Source organism: Poecilia formosa, unplaced genomic scaffold, assembly GCF_000485575.1.
Source record: "Poecilia formosa unplaced genomic scaffold, Poecilia_formosa-5.1.2 Scaffold46, whole genome shotgun sequence".
Taxonomy (NCBI): domain Eukaryota; kingdom Metazoa; phylum Chordata; class Actinopteri; order Cyprinodontiformes; family Poeciliidae; genus Poecilia; species Poecilia formosa.
The window spans coordinates 2,358,504-2,377,561 of NW_006799985.1; the positions used below are offsets into that span (position 1 = coordinate 2,358,504).

Below are 19,058 nucleotides of genomic sequence, written 5' to 3' on the forward strand. Positions count from 1 at the left end.
GACTTAATATTATCAGTTACATAGCAGTGTACATTGCCCTTCAAATCTGATTCAGCCCAAATCAATAACTTCTAAGACATATTATATTTTGAGGATATATTTCACCAATCATGGGAAAGTTTCAAAGATTTTAAAATAAGGTGTGTTACAGGTTTTGATTATTGTTAAAACCAAACCTTGAATGATATATAGAAAAACAGGTTTTGGTGATCAATTCACATGAGAATAGATCATGGATAGTAGATTGCAACTAAGATATGTTCACAATTCAAGTGTATTTGCACTCTAGAATGACTGTTTTGTCTCGGTCTACTTCTGTACACTCACATACCCGATAAGTAGATTCGCCCAATATCCCAGTTTTAAAAACAAACTAAGTAAATTAATAAAGGAAAAATTGTGGGAAGACAGGAAATAAAAAAGGGTGCCCAAAATCCAAACAAGGAATGAAACATGAGATGGAAGAGAGACTGAACAGGAGCTGAGAAAGACTGATTTTGGACCATATAGTGAATGACACCGCACACAGTGTTGCAAACAATCAAAGCTTAAGTGAGACCTACTCATGCGTGAATTTGAACTTGGCTAAATTGTGCTGCTGAGCATCTGATAGGTGCTGTGGAAAAGAAAGCCATTAGAGCCAGTTCAGGTAAACAAAATAGGACTCCAGTGGGAACAAGCAATATTGAGGCATTGAGGGGGCGGGGGTGGGTGGGCATCTTTGAAGTGGCTCAGCGTATTCCCCAGACAACACAGAGATATTTATTTGAATAATGTGCAGATTCACACCCGAGTGAGCAGAGATCTGTACAGGGGGTGGGAAGATGACAGGGTTTAATTTCTAACTCGAGTGAAGAGCATTGAGTGAAGGAGGGAAAAAAAAAGGAGGAACAGAGACAAGGGAATTAAAATGAGTGAGAGAAACTGTGAGAGAAATGAAGACCTAGATAGGAAGATGGATGGTAGTATATCAATTTCCCTCAAAAACATTTTGACACTTTAAACCTAAGGCAGTTTGCAGGCAGTAAATAAAGGAATGTGAATCAATAGTCAGTGATAAGGAGATTGGGCAGTTAAATATGAAATACAGCCTAACAAAATGGTATAGATTTCCAATGGAGGCCACGTGACACAAGCTGCTTTGAAATGCAAAGAAGTATCTTATGCACATTGTCCTTCTCTGGCCTGGCCACCTATTGATTCACTAAAATAAATTCTATTGATCATTGAATATTTAATTGCGATAATTAAATCTCACATAGAGGTACTTACACACCATTTCCAGTTTTCACCGTCTTACTCAAGAGACCAGCCTTTGACTCATTCGAGCTCTATGACAGCTTTGTGAAGAATGGCTTGCAGTCACCCGTAATAAAACTAAATGCAGAGCTCATTTTGAAACTGTTGAGCAGGTCGATTTTTGTCAACTTGCATTGAACACATTTTCCCATAACTAAGAACAGTTTGTGCAAATTAGGAAAATCTCCCAATTTTGTTAAAACATGCTTACAAAGTATTGGCTCTGTAACCTTTAGATCTCAGAATCTGGTTTTGTTGCTCCAAAACATGACAAGTACTTCTAATAAGCTGAATCATGTTACTAAGAGTACTTGAAATTTTAAATATCAATTTCACCAATAGAAAAATCTGTATCAGATGACCTCCAAATGTAGTTGCAGTCTTGATGTAAGCTTTTTAAATTATTCAAATGACCACACATTAACATACATACATACATATTCATGTCGATGTCATAGATTTAGTCTAGAATAAATGCAAATTTACAACAATTACATGTTCTTTCAGCAGGCGAATTATGCCACCGAACTGTTTATTTTCACTTATCACAACTCCTTGGTTTTTATAACTGGTTTATGTTACAATTTTGTTCTCAATTTTGAACCTGGTTTACTGAATATTTTTCTCTCCATAAACAGAATATTTTTTAGCAGCTTTTTACATTTTTGTCAGCTATGTATTTATTTCGTTGTTGATCTCTCAGAGAGGAATTTAAATTTGAAAAAAGTATGCAACAGAAGATTCATGTGATAGAAAAATGCCTTTCCACTGCACTGTAAATAAGATTTGAACTGATTTTGTACTTGGTGAATACATAAGAATCAACTGCTCTTTTCTGTGGGAAATCTTCAGGAAAGTCTAAACGAAAATGTTTGTAAAGCGATAGGGCAAAAACCATGGAATTAAAATAATGACTGTACTTGACTGACAATATGCACAACATTTAGGCGATTGGCAAACAACAAAAGGTTGTTGTAAGAATAGTGTGTGAGGTCAGCTTTACATGCATGGTTTAGTGTTTAACAAAGTCCAAATCAATAACTCTTATTAGACACTACAATCATGGCGGTGGTGACTCAGTGAGCCAATTAACACCATTGACCACCCAGATAGAAAAAAGAAAAGACAGGAGAGATGGAGACAGAAAATTGAGACAGAAAAAGAAATAAGGCGAATATTAGAGGAGGGGCCCCTCTAACTTCCTCAGGTCTTGTTTTCCTTCTCACTGGATGTGAGGTTGTGGAGTTAGTGGGGAACGGGATTCCCACCAAGTGATAGGCCCCAAGGGTGTTCAGCTGAGGACACCCTGACAGAAAGCAGACACCGTCTATCTCCCAAGAGGAAATGAGTATGTGTGCATATGTAGCAGCAGCGGGGGTGGGGGTTGAGTTTTGGGGAAGCTGCTCCTCATCCAACACACACACCCTATGTGTGCATCATTTACAAGCACAGAGGGACATGCGGTACTGGGAATTTGGCACTCCTCGCCTTCTCACCAGAGGTTCTGAATGAAAATGAGGTCAAAGAACTGTAAGGTCTGTGCCTAGGCTCATTTCCAACTTGCCCCTGTAAAGCGTGACCAACCTGTTTGTGTAGCCATGTGGAAGATAACCTAAACTTGGAAATGTGTATTACGCAATTTCCTAAATAGTGATACGCCAGGAATGATAGATCTATATAACCCCGACTCTGGACAACAGATATTAGTCTACTTATCAGTGTAATCACAAGTGGATGTTCTATTAGCATGAATTAATTTTCCTTTGTCTCACAAAACAGATCTGACATTGAACACTGAATTTTAATATTCTGTCTTTCGTTGTAAAATGAATACAATGATAACAGAACACAGTCTTGTATTTTCTGTATTTTTTTTAAAGGATTTAAAGATTGGTGCTTCTTGGAAATGAAAAGACAGTGCTGAAAAGGACATCTGCTTCTTGTCACCTGGCAGTGTGGTACTTGTTGCAGGGGTTATCAGACTCTCTATATCGGGTTGTGTTCAGAGCATGGAAACCTCCATCCTCAAGGAAATGCTTACAACCAGCATGCTGATGGCCGTATCAGGTACTGGGGGCAAAAGGTGAGAGCAAAGGAAGGACCGGAGGAAACAGACGAGAGGGATGAGCAGCACAGATAGTAGAGTATGACATGTGACACAACATGTTCAGGACCCCCTCATCCTGTGAGAGGTCCCGTGGAGCTATGATCATATCCATGGATATGCACTGTATTTGTAAACGTGTGAATGACTGTATAGTTTAACAATAACTATGCTCCTGGCAAAGAGAGGGTATTAAAAATTAGAAGCATAACTTTATTTGTGAGTCAAATAAAGATGCTTGTCTCAGCTCTATGAAACATACAACTTTTTTCAAATTAAGTATCTTGTTGTTTTATTTGAATAGCTAATTGATCAAAGCAAACTAAGTACAGAAAACTAACTGTGAAGGAAAACAAGATGAATCTTAATAGAAAAATTTAAAAGAAACATAAAACATTTTACTTTTATATACATGTATTTTGAAAACCCAGCTAGACTTGTAACTAGAAGTGACAACAATGTCTATATTATATTAGGGATAACAATGACTTCTAATGAATTTGTGAATACACCCATGGCTAAACTCTGAAATAATGCTGCCAGTAGAGAGTGATATGGGAGCTTTAGATAAAGCTGAGTGAAGTGAGCTCTAAAGCTGGGGTTAAGTGGGAAGATTATAAGACAACATACTGGTATCACCTTTCCTCTCCATTCCATTAAGGTCAAGCATTTACTGCAACTAGACTGCCTGTCATGTTTAAGCTAAAACAAACCCACAGAAACAATAGAAGACAGTCAGACACACAAAAGCAAACAGAAATGCAAAATAAAATTTCAAGAAGAAGTTTAAAAATGACTAGTTTGATTTCCGAAACTCATCTCATGTTCCTCTGTACCCAGGTAATTTTTTACAATCCTATTCCTCATTGAGAACAGAAAGCTGTCACCGCAAGGAATGGTGGTGACCATTTCTTGTGACCACAGACAAATCATACAAAACGTATATTTTCATCATCAAGCATATCAGTAGTATTTCAGTTTCATCTGCTTTGCTTTGAAGTGTTTTTGGTATTTTTGCAACATTTTTGCAATTCATTTGAACTTTTTGGAGTTTTGCTCAGATTGCCATGGAAGCCTATTTGTTCTGGCCTGCTGCTGATTCTGTTGAATAACATCATATTCAGATAGTCTGACATGGTAGGCATGTGACTGGCTGCTTGAATTTAAGCCTAAAGGTTGTGCTCCATATTTACCCTTTGCACCCTAAGGGGACACTGCCTGCAGTGTTTGCCACATGGAATTCAAGTTGCACTCACCATCAAAGATCTTCAATGTTAGATGCTTCCTGTGTCAGTTTATTTTTCCACTAGATCTTGTATCTCAGTGATATTCCCCTTATCACTTTTAGAAAATTCTGAAAAAAAAGAAAAAAGAAAAAAGAAAAAACAAACAAACAAACAAAAAAAAAACACAGAAAAGTACATCTTCCTTTTCAAGAAATTCCCATTCAAACTTGCAAACCTCTGGGCAGACTGAGAGGAATCTGACAGGAAAAAGCATGTGTCTAGAATGCTGTATTGATAGAAGTGACTAACTCAAAATGCTTTCAGTAAATCAGTTGCCAGCTTTAAAAAGCAAACATTAAATCAAACTCATTTTCTTTGTTTTTGGTCCCTATATCTCTACAGCCTTGTATGAAGCTTAAATTGTCTACATGTACTATTAAAATGGTAACCATGCATATTTGACTTAATATTATTTACAACTGACAAAATCTTTTGATAATGGCAACCACCTGCTCTCAGTCTGAATGGACTCACTTTGTTTTATTCTCCTGTCAAGTTTAGAAAAGTCTAACAATTACACCTCATAGAGCCCCAAGAGGCAATATGGTTTGTTGTTTATATCATAGACCCGAGGCAAGAGAGGGTACATAGATCTTTTAACTGGATCCCGAGTTTTCCAATTCCCCTGTGTGTTTATTCAGAGTAATCCTTATAAGAGATGGAAAGTTTCTGTCACTAGGTACAAAGAAAAAAACACATCACCACCATAAGCTCTGCAGCCTGACAATGTGAATACAAAAGTGCTGAAGACGAGGAGAAATAATAAAGTTTTGGGGGGAATTTTTCTTTTTGCATCTGGATCTAGTTGTGAGCAAATGAGGAACAGAGTGGGCAAAGCTATTGTACCTCCATTCAGTTTTAAGCTTGTGATTTCAATTTAAATGAATGACCTGGGCGAGACATTAGAATTAAATAAATTTTAAATCTGACTTTTCTACACATAAAATCAAACAGGACAAAATGTATGCATCTGTAGCAAAGCAAGAGCTGCTGTGATTAGCAGAGGTATTCATATCTCTATAACGTCTCCAAACTTGTCACATTACACTTCAGTCTACAGTGATGTAATAGAATATTGTCAGATTCCTTCAAAATGCTTACTTTATTTATATGCCTGATAGATGATAGAAAAGTTCCACTTTTCTATCATCTATCCCACAGACCTTCAAAAGGTTTACCAATGTTCATGTTTTTATGAATAATGGCCAATTAATTCTGAAGTATTTTTTTTTTTACATTTTCTTTTGAAATGTAATCTGATAGTGTGGGAAGTTTATTTCTGAGATTTCTAGATGACGTAATTTCTTCAGATGAGTTATTTTTGACTGAACACAAAACATGATCGTTATACTGAAAAGCATGTGAAAATTTGAGAAGTAGATTTTTTTTTTTTCTGTATGAGGGGACAAATTAAACTTGAATCATTCCGGTCTTGACAAGGACTTGAAAATTTTATCAAAACACACAACATACCTTCGGAGTTATTATTTCAAGAGGAAAACAGAGAAAAATGTTGTATTTCTCTTCCTTTTAACCTGAAACGGAGTTTAAATTTATAGGTTCAGAAATTGAGACATTGCACTAAGCCCCTGAATTTTTAGCTGAATTTTTGCCATGTGTTAAATGTGGCACTGATGTTATCACAACAAACCCTGCTGTGGCAGAAAGAAAAAAAAAAAAAGAAGTGCAGCTCTGTATTATCTGTATGGGCTTCACAAACACGCCTACTAAGTCTCTGAAAAGTTCACCATCAAAACTCCCTGCCAAAAACATTAAAGGAAAAGAAAAATCCAAGACAATCTTTTTCTAACATTTTGGAAAACAGAGCAGATCTAAAAGTCACCTCAGAGAGGATTATTGACTCCCTAACTTCTCCAAGATAATCCGCCCAAAAATTCTTGGTGAAGCCTTTCAAAACGATTTATACAAACAAACATCAAGAAAAGATATTTGTATTGGCACCATTGTGCAGTAAACCAGACTTGAAGCCAAACCAGATGGGACAAGGCCTTTTCCGTCTTCATGTGCTTTAACTTTAGAGGCAGAAATGTTCCACACAACACATGGTTAGCAAGGCTTCCCATTTTAGATTCCCATCTTTCTCCTCACTAACAGGCTTGTACGTTTATAAATATGATTATAGATGGGACAGATACAGGTTTAAAGTAAAAAATACTGCGTATAGCACTGCATCATAAGAATTTTCAATCATCTGCCTACATTCAGGTGTCTAGCAGGTTTGTGGATCTCTGGTCTGCGACGGATGTCAACGGTAATTTAAGTAGACACTTGCTAGACCTCAGGCTTGAAGAATACGATTTCAGAATAAAATGTCAGATCTGATGGATACATTTAGAGGGATAATACACAAACTTTAAAATCCCAAATAATCTTAAAATGGTTTCTTGAATATGACAATAAGCTTACTTTACTCAACAACCACCATGTCTTAATCTAAGAGAGCAAATTTGAGGTGGAAATTTGTGGTGGAACAGGAGACTTTATGGGTGTGCCGTCTACAAGCAGCAAATGCGTTGATAGAAGCTTGATTCTCTGATCAACGTTTCCAGCACCTTGTTGAATGTATGCCAAAAAAGTTATAGCAGTCCTCAACACAAAATAGTATCAAAACCGGTACTAACAAATTGTACTTAATAAAGTAGCTGGTGAGTGTATATTTTGCTGTGGGCATCAAACACGTCGTCATTGCTTGTTCAAGTCCAAATACAGTGTGTTTTTTTTAACTCACATAATGGAAAATTCACAACACAATACTGCAATAAATCTTTATAATCACTTGCTTATAGTTTGCAGCTGTGCTGCACAAAAAATAAGATCCCCTTCCAAAAGTTTTGGCCATACTCACAAGAAAAGATGCCGATGCATTACATGTTTTGCCTGGTGCTGACAGCAGTGGCTGCGCTGTGGCCGGTAATTGGGCTGACAGTAATAGGAACTGCCTTTCTGCCTCTGTGGGCCCTAGAGATGCACCACAATGCTGTTGTAGATTTAGCAGATGCAGTTACAGGGAAACCATGTAAGTCCAATTTTCCCAGTTTTTCTATTTTTCTCCTCTTTTTGAACACTAACATGATCATTTATGAGTTGATTGGATTTCATGACCACTTGGTCTCTTGAGATCTGGTCAACTGCCAGTATGCAATTTCAGAAACACATGGCTGTCAATGAGAAAATTAGTTCTCCATTCATGATACCAGGGGATTTCATTATATATCATATATATTTTTTTCTTTGCAAAAACGAGTACTAACTCAACAGCAATATTTTTCTGATGCAGACCCTTAGTTCCTAAGAAGGTATTAAAAATCAGTTAGCATCTCAATGAAGACCACACAAACATCATGATGATGTAATGACTCCTAAATAAGGGAACAGAGAACAATCACCCAAATGTGAGAGCTAATGTACATACAAACATGGTTTTATGCAATGCCTTTCTGAAATACCCAGAACAGACATGTACATGCTCCACTTGCTGACAAGAAAACACGCAGACAAAAAGCCTAAGGCCTTCACATTAAAGAAACCACATGGATTCACACAATACAACAAAGCCATGGACTACCTGTACACCCAGATGGATCGCAAGACACCTAGGGGAAAAAATAAACACAAATTCCTCCCCCTCATTCTCCATCTCTCACGAACACACACCTTCATTTACACAAGCTGTGGAAGCCGGGCTTCCTCCCTGAGAGCCGTTATTTCCCAGAGTTACTGCCAGCACTCCCTCTCTGTCAGTGACAAGCTACAAATCCCTGACACCACCACTGATGATAGCTTTACAGTAGAGCCTCAAGGGGAGTCTGCCAGCCAGCACACGCAAACAACACATGCACGGCTTTCTGTCTTCTTCTTCTCTTCGTCTAAATCACTTTCACCTTCTCCCAGGAGCCCCAGGGGCATTTGGGAGAGGCGGCTCCCAATAAAAATAGCCTAGGGTTTGCTTGAGTTAAACATCTGACGACAAGTAGTCAAAATGACAAAGAGACAAATGAAATAGCAGTTGTGCCTGTCCATTCATGTACATTTCTATGTTTAAACAGTGGAAAACAGAAACCAAAGTGATTATGCTGCATCAGAAATACTCTGTCTTCTAAACCCCACATCCCAATCAAACCTCATCCTACTACTGTGGGTCTACCTACATATAACTACACAGTCACCACATATCATTATCCAGTTTACCTCCAAAGCAGACCAACTCATGGAGACAATAGTCATGAAGTCATTCCCAACCTTCTTTTTCTTGTCTGTTTAACAAACTTCACAGACCCTTTTTGAGCTGTAATCACTCAGCTCTGGATAAAGTGTGCATGTTAACTGGCTACTACTGCGACCGTAGTTCTGTTTCTATTTATTACTTTCCACGTCATTACTGATAATTTAGCGGGACTAATAATATTCATTGTGAGCTGTTTTTTTATTTATTTATTTTTTTTATTATTATTATTATTATTTTGGATGCACGATTTGTGTGTGTGTTTGTGTGCATGTGTGTTTGCAATAACTTCAGATCACAAGCACATTGGATTTATTGGCACATACCAATTTGGCTTTAATGAGATCACACACACCTCAGGTAGGTGCCGCTTCATCCCCTGCTCAACTCTGGGTTCTCCCTCCATTTCTTCATCTGCCTGCCCTTATTACCATTTCATACACCCCCTCTACCTCAACCAACACTGCAGCTACCCCCATCTGATGAAAAACCAGAAAGGCTTTGTGAGGTTCATTAAGTCAGCATAGGAAATGTATTAAATAGCAGAATAGGGCCGGGAGCTATTGAGTGTTGACATAACCTTTCAATTCTCTTCTTTTTTTCACGCAGCGAGGCATCTAATAGAGAATGCTTGTATTACTGAGTCTCATTACCCATCAGGTGGATCATTCAGGACAAGACATCTTAGAAGTTCTCTATTGTTTAAGTACATGAGACAATGTTCTAAAACAGTAAATGACCTTATTTTCAAGTAACGCCTTACAGAAGCCTTCATGTGACAGTTTTGTAACATAGTTATGTGATAACAATAATATTGTAATATATTGTAATAGGTGGTAATATTATTACTATTACTAATACTACTAGTAGTAGTAATAATACATACTTTGGAGCATTTTTATTATGAATAAAAATGTAAAAATGGTATGTACGGGTTTTGTACTTAGCTCCATTGCGTTACTACCATTAATTGTAGTCACACATTATTTGGGAAATCTTTTTACCAACTTTCCACATCTAGAAACTGAAATGGCTCCCATTCTTTTTCTTTGCAAATTAGCTCAGGCTAAGTCACGAACAACATCTGTGAACTTCAGTTTTCAAATATGGCAGCAAATTTTGAGTTTATATATTTAAGCCTGGACTTTAACTGGGCCTGGCTAGTCCATAAATATCCTTTGCTGTAAACCATTCTGTTGTGGCTCTGGTTGTGTTGTTGGGGTTACTGTCATACTGAAAGGTCAATCTGTACCGCAGTCTCATGTCTTCTACAGCCTCTAACAGATTACATTTTCCCTGCATTTAGCTCTGCCCTTTTTCTCCTTTAATTTTAAACCAATTTTCTTTTCACCACTGAAGATCAGCATCCCAACAGCATGACGATGCCACCATGTGTCATCCAGGCGATGGCATGCTTGGGATGATGTACAGGGTTAGATTTCCACCACACATAATGTTTTACATATTGGTGAAAAGTTTGATTATTGTCTCATCTGACCAGAGCATTTTCTTACATGTTTGCTTTTTTTCCACTAGGTGATCTATACCAAAAAGCAAAAGGGACTTTTCAAATTTAACAGTGGCTTTCTTTTCTCAAAGCTCCGATTTGTAGAGTGCACAACTAATAGTTGCCCTGTCTAAAGATTCTCCCAAGTGACTTAAGCAGAATATCCATGCATCACGCCACACTTTTTCCATAAGAAGAAGAAAAAAATGCATGTTGCTGTCCTTCCTCTTCATAGTTCCTTGCTTATTTTGGTCTTTTTCATAAAATTCAGATTAAATACATTAATGTTTGTGGTCTGCAACATGATAAAAATATGAAAATGTTCAGTGTATGATTATTATAGCAAGGCACTGGGGTTAAGTGCTCTGTTATTATTCTGGCCAAAAAAATACCATTGCAATCTGCAAGAGCTCCCTACAAGTTTCTTGAAAATGAATACTTCAACTGAAGTACCAACACATAGAATAACATTAATCTATTGTATCAGACACCCAGATTGCACAAAGTTTAACCTTGTAACACTGTAACAACTGAAACGGCTCTGTAAAGAAATGGCTCAATGTTGGCTTGTCAAACATGTTAGAGGGAAGGGCAATGTGGTCAGTGTACTATTACAATTAGTGTTCATTTCTGCCTTATTCAGTGGGATCTGCACTGACTACTGCACATGCATTATGCATGAGTGTGTCCATATGCACTTGGGCCATCATGCGTGCCCTTGTAGAAATGCACTGAACGCTGGCGTGCAATTACATTTAACTTGTTTCAACCTCCTTTATGTGCACATTTGCCTGCAATAATCGTTTTAGCTCAATATGTGGATTCTCCTGTTAAGTGCTGTAGTTTTCTCTAATGGCTTTTGGGGAGTTTTAAAGAGTGTCATACATATCTTCGATTTCAGATTTTTATGAGCATCCAATAAGAATTAAGCACTTAATATAGCATCACCAGTTAATGTGGTTTTCAAAGAGAACTTTGCTCTTTTTTGATCTCTTATTTTGGTGAAAACTGTTTAGAAATACTTTTTTCTTTCATATATTTAGTCCTATCCTGGGGCTTGGTTTTGTGAGATCTTTTACACCAAGGATCATAGCTAGAGTATATCTGCTTTGCCCCAGTGAAATTGCCCACTTGCGCAAATGTGATGTATTTCAACAGAATAAAAGATGACTAAAGGACTATGCAAAGTATTGATTGCACATATGAGTTTGCAATATAAAGCTGGTTTTATTATTTTATAATGCCCCATAGCACAAAATTTAAGAAAAAGTGTATATACAAGTCCAAATGAGGTTATAAGTCAGCCAATATGTGTGTCTATATCAGAGTGGAAATTTCGTTTTCGAAAAAGACTGAAGATTTCAAGCCTATGACTTACAGAAAATATTATAGCAAAGCTGCTGACACTTTTATATTTTTCATTTTATAAGTTTAAAAGGTGTTTATTACCATTTGAAAACGTTAGAAATAGTCATGAAATAAATTCTGTTCAACAAGTCTTCTGCTTACTTTCACTTGCCTGACTGAAAAGCTCGACTGCAACAACTGTGTGCTGTGCTTAAAGTTGTGTCTTTTTAAAATGGCCACATTGTGTCCACTTTATCTCCGTACAGAATCTCTGAAGAGAGATCTCCATCTGGCACACGCGGCTCTTTAGCGCCCCTTGGAGAGAAAAGGCGCAATCGCAGACGGGTCTCCTGGGGGGCTGAGAACAATTTATCAGGAGGAGAAATCAGGACACTGGGAAATTCAGGCGCAGCGCATCAGAAGTGAAAACAGAGAACTTATCCATTGAAGACGGTCTGAAGCAGACAGGTCATGTGACTCAGTGAAACGGACCCAACTGTCATTTTGAGTACAAATAAATGTCCTACAGGGGAAGTGATCAGTCCTCCTTGTTTCTGCTGCTCAGCTCAGGAGAGGACGCAGCTCGTTGGTGTTTACAGAAGAGAGTGAGAGCACAGGATGGTTGAGTTGCTTATCTAATAAGGCTTAAAATTATCTCTAGTTTCATTTACCGTGAGGCAGCATCATTCCTTACCCATCTTTCAAGAGAGCATCATTCAATTAAAATGCAATTCTCGTCACCCCCATGCACGGATATTTAATTACATTGGGGAGCGCGGCTTCCAATGTCTTCTTCTTTTTTTTTCTTTCCTGCGCAGCGCTTCGAATTTCACCTCTAAGGCATATTTTCACTCTGTTACTCGTTGGTTAAACAAGGGCATGTATCCATTTGTTAATTGATACAATTACGCATTACGCGTAATGGTCACGTAGGTCTCCAGGCGCGCATCAATCACCGGTCTATTGACCTGCCAAAAACGTTTCTAACGGCTCAAGCTGGGACTGCCCGCTCTCTCTAATAGAGAAAGATAGAAACATCATTGTCATTAACTCCGTGATGGACCTCTGGCCAAAGTGCCAGAAGCGAGCAGAGGGTGGAATTAAAAAATAATAATAACAAAGCTCAACATTATATATTAGCTTAATTTACAAGTAACTGACTACAAATAAAACAACGGTTCTAAACATCTTGAGTGTGAAAATATGTTTTGGTGCCAAACAATTTTTTTTTTTTTAATTAAATGTTTCTTTATTTTACTTTGGATAAGGTTTGGCGTTCAGCGGTTCAATAAAGGTGGTGGACTTATTCCAAAAAGTATGTCACGGTGGGGAAAAAATGGTCAAAAGAAAAGAAATCAGGACAAGAAAGTGTACAGTGCACCTTAAGAAAACCCTGCGCTGGATGTGATTGGCATAGACATTATTCTATCCTTGGTACCCCTGCCGTTCCGGGATTACAGTGACGTCACGCTGATACCCTTGCATGGGTGAATGCTAAAGAACTATAGAGCCACAAATAATAGCACAAGCAGAGTCCATAACTTGGAAGACTTACTTATCCTTTAAGCCTCCTTCAGCCAACACAACAACATTTTTTTTTCCACTTAATGACGCTTAATTTCATTTCTTTTCGGATCCTGTGGGGGATTATTCATTCATATAAAACAATCTGCAGCTGCTGCCACTCCAAACTCTCCCTCCTTTTGACTGAAGTCATCTATTATTGAGCGAAAGGCCGTGCGTGGAAAGTGTGTGCAAGACGATGGATTTGAAGTAGAATTGGTTGCAATCGATCAAGGGTGAAGAATATTCCTGATGGTAACAAAGGAAGCAGCAATGTCTTTCTCGCAGTTTGGATATCCTTACAATGCAACTTCACAAGTAAGTCGTCTCTCGTTTCATTTCTCTTAAGTTTAAATAGATAGGAATTCAGGAGTTTTGCATATTTTCTCTGATTACACGTAATTGAGATCTAATTTTAATGCGAATCATTTATCATTCTGCCACTGCTCAGACAGCACTGACAGCTTTTTTCGCCATGTGGTTTTGTTGTTAAACCAAATATCAATATACACACACCCATGTCCAATTACACTGAATTATGAATGAACTCACGTGCTTTTCAAATGACAATACAGATGAATGTCACCGATTGAACACATTGATGCGCAGTGTGGGTGTTAAGCTTGTTTAGGAAAATATATTTTTCCCCCTACTAATAAAAGTCATTTTGAAATTTCCACAAGCTGTTCCTGCTCTGAATGACAAACTAGTTGATCAGGGGACAGTCGTTGCTCTCCAGAAAAAGTTATGGAGCAACTTTTAGGTGGATTTTTGTTATATGTTTAACTTTTATCAGGATGAATGATAAACTCGTGGAATGAAATTGCAGGATTATTACTGCTTAACTGCATTCTGCATTTTATATTTATCGGAATCACGTTCGTGATTTTAAAGTTAAAAAAATAATAAAACAGGTCACTTTTTACGCGCAAAACTTTTTATTGTTTCAACATCTTTTAAAAACAATTAACACTGACATTCACTTATACAATATGTTATTTAATATTAGCTATTTCATAAATAAGAGTGCATTATTTTTGAGTTAAAATACTAGTTTCTCTTTTCCGAAATCTTCTGAATGCTGACTTACCTTGAACTAAGGCAGGTTGCACACGACAATTAAACCTTTTTTTTTTTTTTAGAGAAGCATTTTGCTTTTTTCCGCTTCATCATCCCAGCACAGTTTTTTTTTTTTTTTTTTTTTTTTTGCAGCGCAAAGTCCACAATCAGTTCAGAGTTGTCACAGATATCCACTTTAGAGCTGAATCCATTATTGACCATTATTTATCCACGACTCTCTTCATGCAGTTTTTCGTGTCGGCAAACCCCAGTACGACTTGCTGCGATTCGATTTCCAGGTCGGTCTCTGACGGGACAGGCAGCTCTCAGACCGCCGCAGCCGCAGCCGCCGCCTCCTTCTGCTGCCCCTCCTACGAGAACCGGCTCCTGGCGAGCAGCCGGACGGAGCTGAACGCAGCGCTGGGGATGTACGGCTCTCCTTACGCCGCTGCGGCCGCAGCCAGCCAGAACTACGCCAACTACTTCCCCTACAGCACCGATCCATCCGCTATCTACTCCACTCTGGTGGGCTTCACAGGCGCGCAAAAGCGGGTTGAGGGGGGTGGGAGGGATGAGGGAGCTTTGGCTGATCGATCAGGAGGTTTATCAATTTATCTCACACTGCAAACAATTAGGTCTTGAAAGGCAGTTTAATCCAGCTGCAATATTAGCATCTCCTTAGAATTGGCAGTGTGAAAATAGCACCAATGAAATAAGGTGAAGAAATGAAGAAATATAAATAAGTCTAGACTCGAAATGTACTTTTTCTGCTTTGCTTCAAAGATAGAAAAAAAAGTTACTGTTTGTTTGTAGATCTTTTTATAAAATTGAAATTTGTTCATAATTTGACAGAAAAAAATTACTTAGAAAAAAATAGAAAAGGAGGCAAAACTCTTGCTTAAACTTTAAATTCCTTGTTTCTTTAACAGTTTTGGTCAAACAACTATTAATGTCTGCAATAGTGCCTTACAGTAAAAATCACAGTCACAGCAGTAAACTATTTATGAAACCCATGAATTGTAGCTCTAATTCCCATTTGAGTTAAATGGTGTGCATGCTTGTTTTTATATGAGCTAAAAACAAGTCGGTTTAGTAAAACAAAAAAAAAAAAAAAAAAAATCTTTCAAATTATCTTGTTTTTTAAAAGCATTAAAACTATTTCTCAAAAGCAGTCAAACTTACGACAAACTCTTCCTTTTTTAACAGAATCCACAGTATGACATTAAGGACAGCACAGGCACTTTACACTCTGGCATCACTCAAACCGCTGCTTACTATCCTTATGATCACTCACTGGGACAGTATCAATATGACAGGTGAGTTCTACATTTATGTTTATCCATGTTCATCCTGCACGACCTAAACATTAAAAGCTACATTTTCCACCTCCACCTTTTACTTTGATACAGAAATCAGCGTTACACCACATACTGATGCTCCAGGAGATGGAAATCTAATTATTAAAGGATGCAGTAAAAGGGATTGACATGGTGTGTTTGTGCCTGTCTCACTTTGCAGATACGGGACGGTGGACTTTAATGGCACAGCTCGCAGAAAGAATGCCACACGTGAAACCACCAGCACACTAAAAACGTGGCTGTATGAGCACCGCAAGAACCCCTACCCTACGAAGGGAGAGAAGATCATGCTGGCCATCATCACCAAGATGACCCTCACCCAGGTGTCCACGTGGTTCGCCAATGCCAGGAGACGGCTAAAGAAGGAGAACAAGATGACCTGGTCACCAAAGAATAAGGCTAACGATGACAGAAAGGAGGACTTTAGTAAGAGTGACCAGGACTGTGTCACCAAAGGTAAATACTTTGATATCACAACACAGTCTACAGACAGTTTCCCAGTATTTCACAGAGTTTTATACAGCACACGTTTATTTCTCTCATCTAGATTCCAGTGACTGCAAGGAAGAGAAAGAGCTGCACCTGAGTGACCTGGAGGACATGGATGAGGATGACTGTGACAAGCTGGACAGCGACTGTGAAAAGGTGGCAGCAGACGAGCAGGACCTCCAGAGATCCATGGTTGCACCTGGAGCTCCCCTGAAAAGAGACTGCAGCTCTGACCTTCACTTGAGCTTGACAAACAGCTTCCACACTTTCCCCTGCAGCATCAAAGGTGTCGCCGCCCTCCCTCATCTCCCGGCGGATTTCATAGATCCAATTGTGTCCAAGGCGGCTCCTGCAAGCGTCCCGTCAGCAGGAGCGGTGTCCCTGTCTCATTTTGAATCATCCGAAAAGCCACGCATTTGGTCGTTGGCCCGTACCGCAGCTTCAGGGGTTATATTAAATCCTCAGCAGCATGGTTCGGAGCTAAGGACAGGGAGCCTAACTGGGGACTGTCAACTACAGAGCAGCAGACTTCCTAGGGCTCCTACTGGACAATGTGGAGCCACAAGAGGCCTGCTCGAGTCTAACAGTGTCACAAATTCAGAAAGCTCTTTCCCTGAGGGCTCATCCTTGCACTCAAAAGTTTACGGCACAGGCAGCTACAGCCACAAGGGCCTCCAACTTCACAGCTCGTCTTATGCTCCCCTTCCAGATGCCTGTCAGTACACAACGATCGAAGGTATGTCTGCAAAAGTTCATTTCCACAACATTCAAATAACACCGCATTTATCAATTTTTTTTTTTTTTCAAATGTGAAAATGCATTTGATTTTATGATAGAAAACAACACGTTCCCAACCTGAAGCAACTTTCTTGAGGTGTGCTTTTACTTGGACACGCAGGATTCTCCAGTGGCAAGGTAGAGATTCAGTCATCTGACCTCAGCGAAGCCTGTGGGACTGTGCAGAACGACAAGGTCACTGCATTCAGACCAGTCATGAAGAGGTGAAGCAGGTGAGTGCCAGCTGCATTGATCTGGAAGAAACCAGTGAAGTAAACACACACACACACACACACACAGGAGGATGAGGCACGGAAGACTCACCAAATATGCTGTGTTTCAAGTGTTTCTTTCCTCACATTAAGAAGAGTGCAAAAAAAAAAACACCTTACATAATAAGAACTGTAGGAAGAAAATCTTATAAAAATTGAAATATTAATTGTAGTATAGTCAGCTTTATTCTTGATTATAAGAAGAGATATTTACAGCTTTTCATTTATTTTTTCCTCTGTTTCCTTTTCCTCTCAGATTTCTGGGGCTTGTCTAACAGCAGCTAAATGGGACATTTATTATGCACTAAAAGACACACTGACCATGTGGCGGCCTGAGTGTGAGCTGCCTGGTTCTGTTGCAGTGAGAACTATCAAGCTGTGGACTCGACTATCATTTTGCACAACATTGTTTTTTTATGGTGATAAAAAGATTTTATGCAAAAAATATTTCTAGATGCAACGTGTAAGAGCAATGGCCCAAAATGAAACGGGCTGAATTTGTGTATGGCAATCGTGTAGTGTAGCATAATTTATTTATTTCTCTGTGTATTTAACATTTTTGTTATGTCAACATTTTTGGATTATTATTTATTATGTTTATGGGTCAGATGTGTCTTTTTTAATTGTGTTTATTGTGTGTATTGTGTGATTTTTTGCCTGATGTAACAGAGGAAATCTTCCTGGAATTAGTGATTAGGATTGGATCTGCTGTTTTGCGCTCAATTTTGATGTATTTTTTATTTTTTATTTGTCACCGTGTCGAACTGTACGCCCTCCCTCTCTTTGCCTTTCGGAACATTTCTAATACATTGTTTTTTTTTCCAAACAGACAATGTCTTTTGTTATTATTTACATGAGATATGAGCACTCATTCAGCCAATTACAAAACATTTGCATTTGCGCATTTGATCAAAGTTTGTTTCATTTTATTTTTAATCTTGACACAACGCCTGAAGCCTCAGCACTAATGGAAGGTCATAATTCAGAGGAGAGACGTGAGTAAAATCCACAAGTCGCAGAAGAAAGGGGACATCCTCTCTGTATTGTCAGCATCTAATCAGAAGTGGCATCAAACACTTTTTTTGCTGTTCAGACCGAGCAACGAGGCAGGGGCGGAAGATGAATGCTGCTTTGTCCCCTGTGTAGCGAGCCGCTGCACTAACTTAATATTGTGTTAATTTAAAAGGTCATTTGTAGGATCAAACCCGACAGAGAGGTTCACATGGTCGATCATAAAACCCCTTTGATTGTGCTGGTTTGCTCGTGGAGCATCTCGTTATGGACTAACTCTTTTCTCTCCTACGGACAGACGTAGCCTAATAAGCTGATCACTGTAGTGTGTGATCCATGTTGACGGTAGACAGAAAAAAAAACAAGAAAAAAACCCCCGCAAACTTTTAAAATCAAATAGTTCTTAAAAGATGTCGAATAAAGTAGCTGTCCTTGTGATTGTGAGGCACGAATCCACCTGAAGAGTTTATATCTATACTTGAAAGATTTAAATGAAAAAAAAGAAAAGAAAAATGATCATAAATCAATAAACCTTTGCTAATAACACCACTCAATAATTTCTACAGTTTGAAAAAAAGAAACTTGATTACTGCCACAATGGCGTTATAAATCACTCACTATTGTTTTCTGTTTTTCTAGTTGTCTTGTCCCTTTTTTTCTATTTTGAACTCCTGTCCGTCTCTGAATTATTACTACACCAGGAAAGATTAAATCTGAATCTGGACCACTATCAGAAACATTAC

At 38.5% G+C, this 19,058-nt stretch overlaps 1 protein-coding gene and 1 long non-coding RNA gene across 4 annotated transcripts in view; one reads left to right on the forward strand and one right to left on the reverse strand.

Moving 5' to 3' along the window:
• Positions 1–13,193: 13,193 nt before the first annotated feature.
• Positions 13,194–18,196, forward strand: irx6a (iroquois homeobox 6a). Of its 3 annotated transcripts, none has more exons than XM_007552195.2 (7): positions 13,209–13,667; positions 14,658–14,933; positions 15,615–15,724; positions 15,927–16,222; positions 16,314–16,991; positions 17,154–17,265; positions 17,561–18,196. In XM_007552195.2, exons 1-6 carry the CDS (start codon positions 13,602–13,604, stop codon positions 17,258–17,260), a joined length of 1,533 nt encoding a protein of 510 aa, XP_007552257.1. In that variant the 5' UTR covers positions 13,209–13,601; the 3' UTR covers positions 17,261–17,265; positions 17,561–18,196. The 3 variants fall into 3 exon arrangements, with proteins under 3 accessions (XP_016527008.1, XP_007552257.1, XP_016527009.1); XM_016671523.1 differs by having other exon boundaries at positions 14,708–14,933; XM_016671522.1 differs by lacking the exon at positions 17,561–18,196 and having other exon boundaries at positions 13,194–13,667; positions 17,092–17,182.
• The window catches only part of LOC103138098 (uncharacterized), a 51,814-nt gene continuing 49,634 nt past the window's right edge, over positions 16,879–19,058 (reverse strand). The window contains exons 2-3 of the long non-coding RNA XR_476222.2: positions 17,111–17,286; positions 16,879–16,968 (exon numbers count right to left, since the gene is read on the reverse strand). This is a non-coding gene — a long non-coding RNA (uncharacterized LOC103138098). The remainder of the gene's footprint in view (positions 16,969–17,110; positions 17,287–19,058) is intronic.

Excerpts from the sequence above, each read along its gene's own strand:
- irx6a (XM_007552195.2), top strand. The coding sequence starts at position 13,602 with ATGGTAACAAAGGAAGCAGCAATGTCTTTCTCGCAGTTTGGATATCCT. Across the intron at positions 14,934-15,614 it reads CCGCTATCTACTCCACTCTG|AATCCACAGTATGACATTAA; the intron begins GTGGGCTTCACA and ends CTTTTTTAACAG. Across the intron at positions 15,725-15,926 it reads GGACAGTATCAATATGACAG|ATACGGGACGGTGGACTTTA; the intron begins GTGAGTTCTACA and ends CTCACTTTGCAG.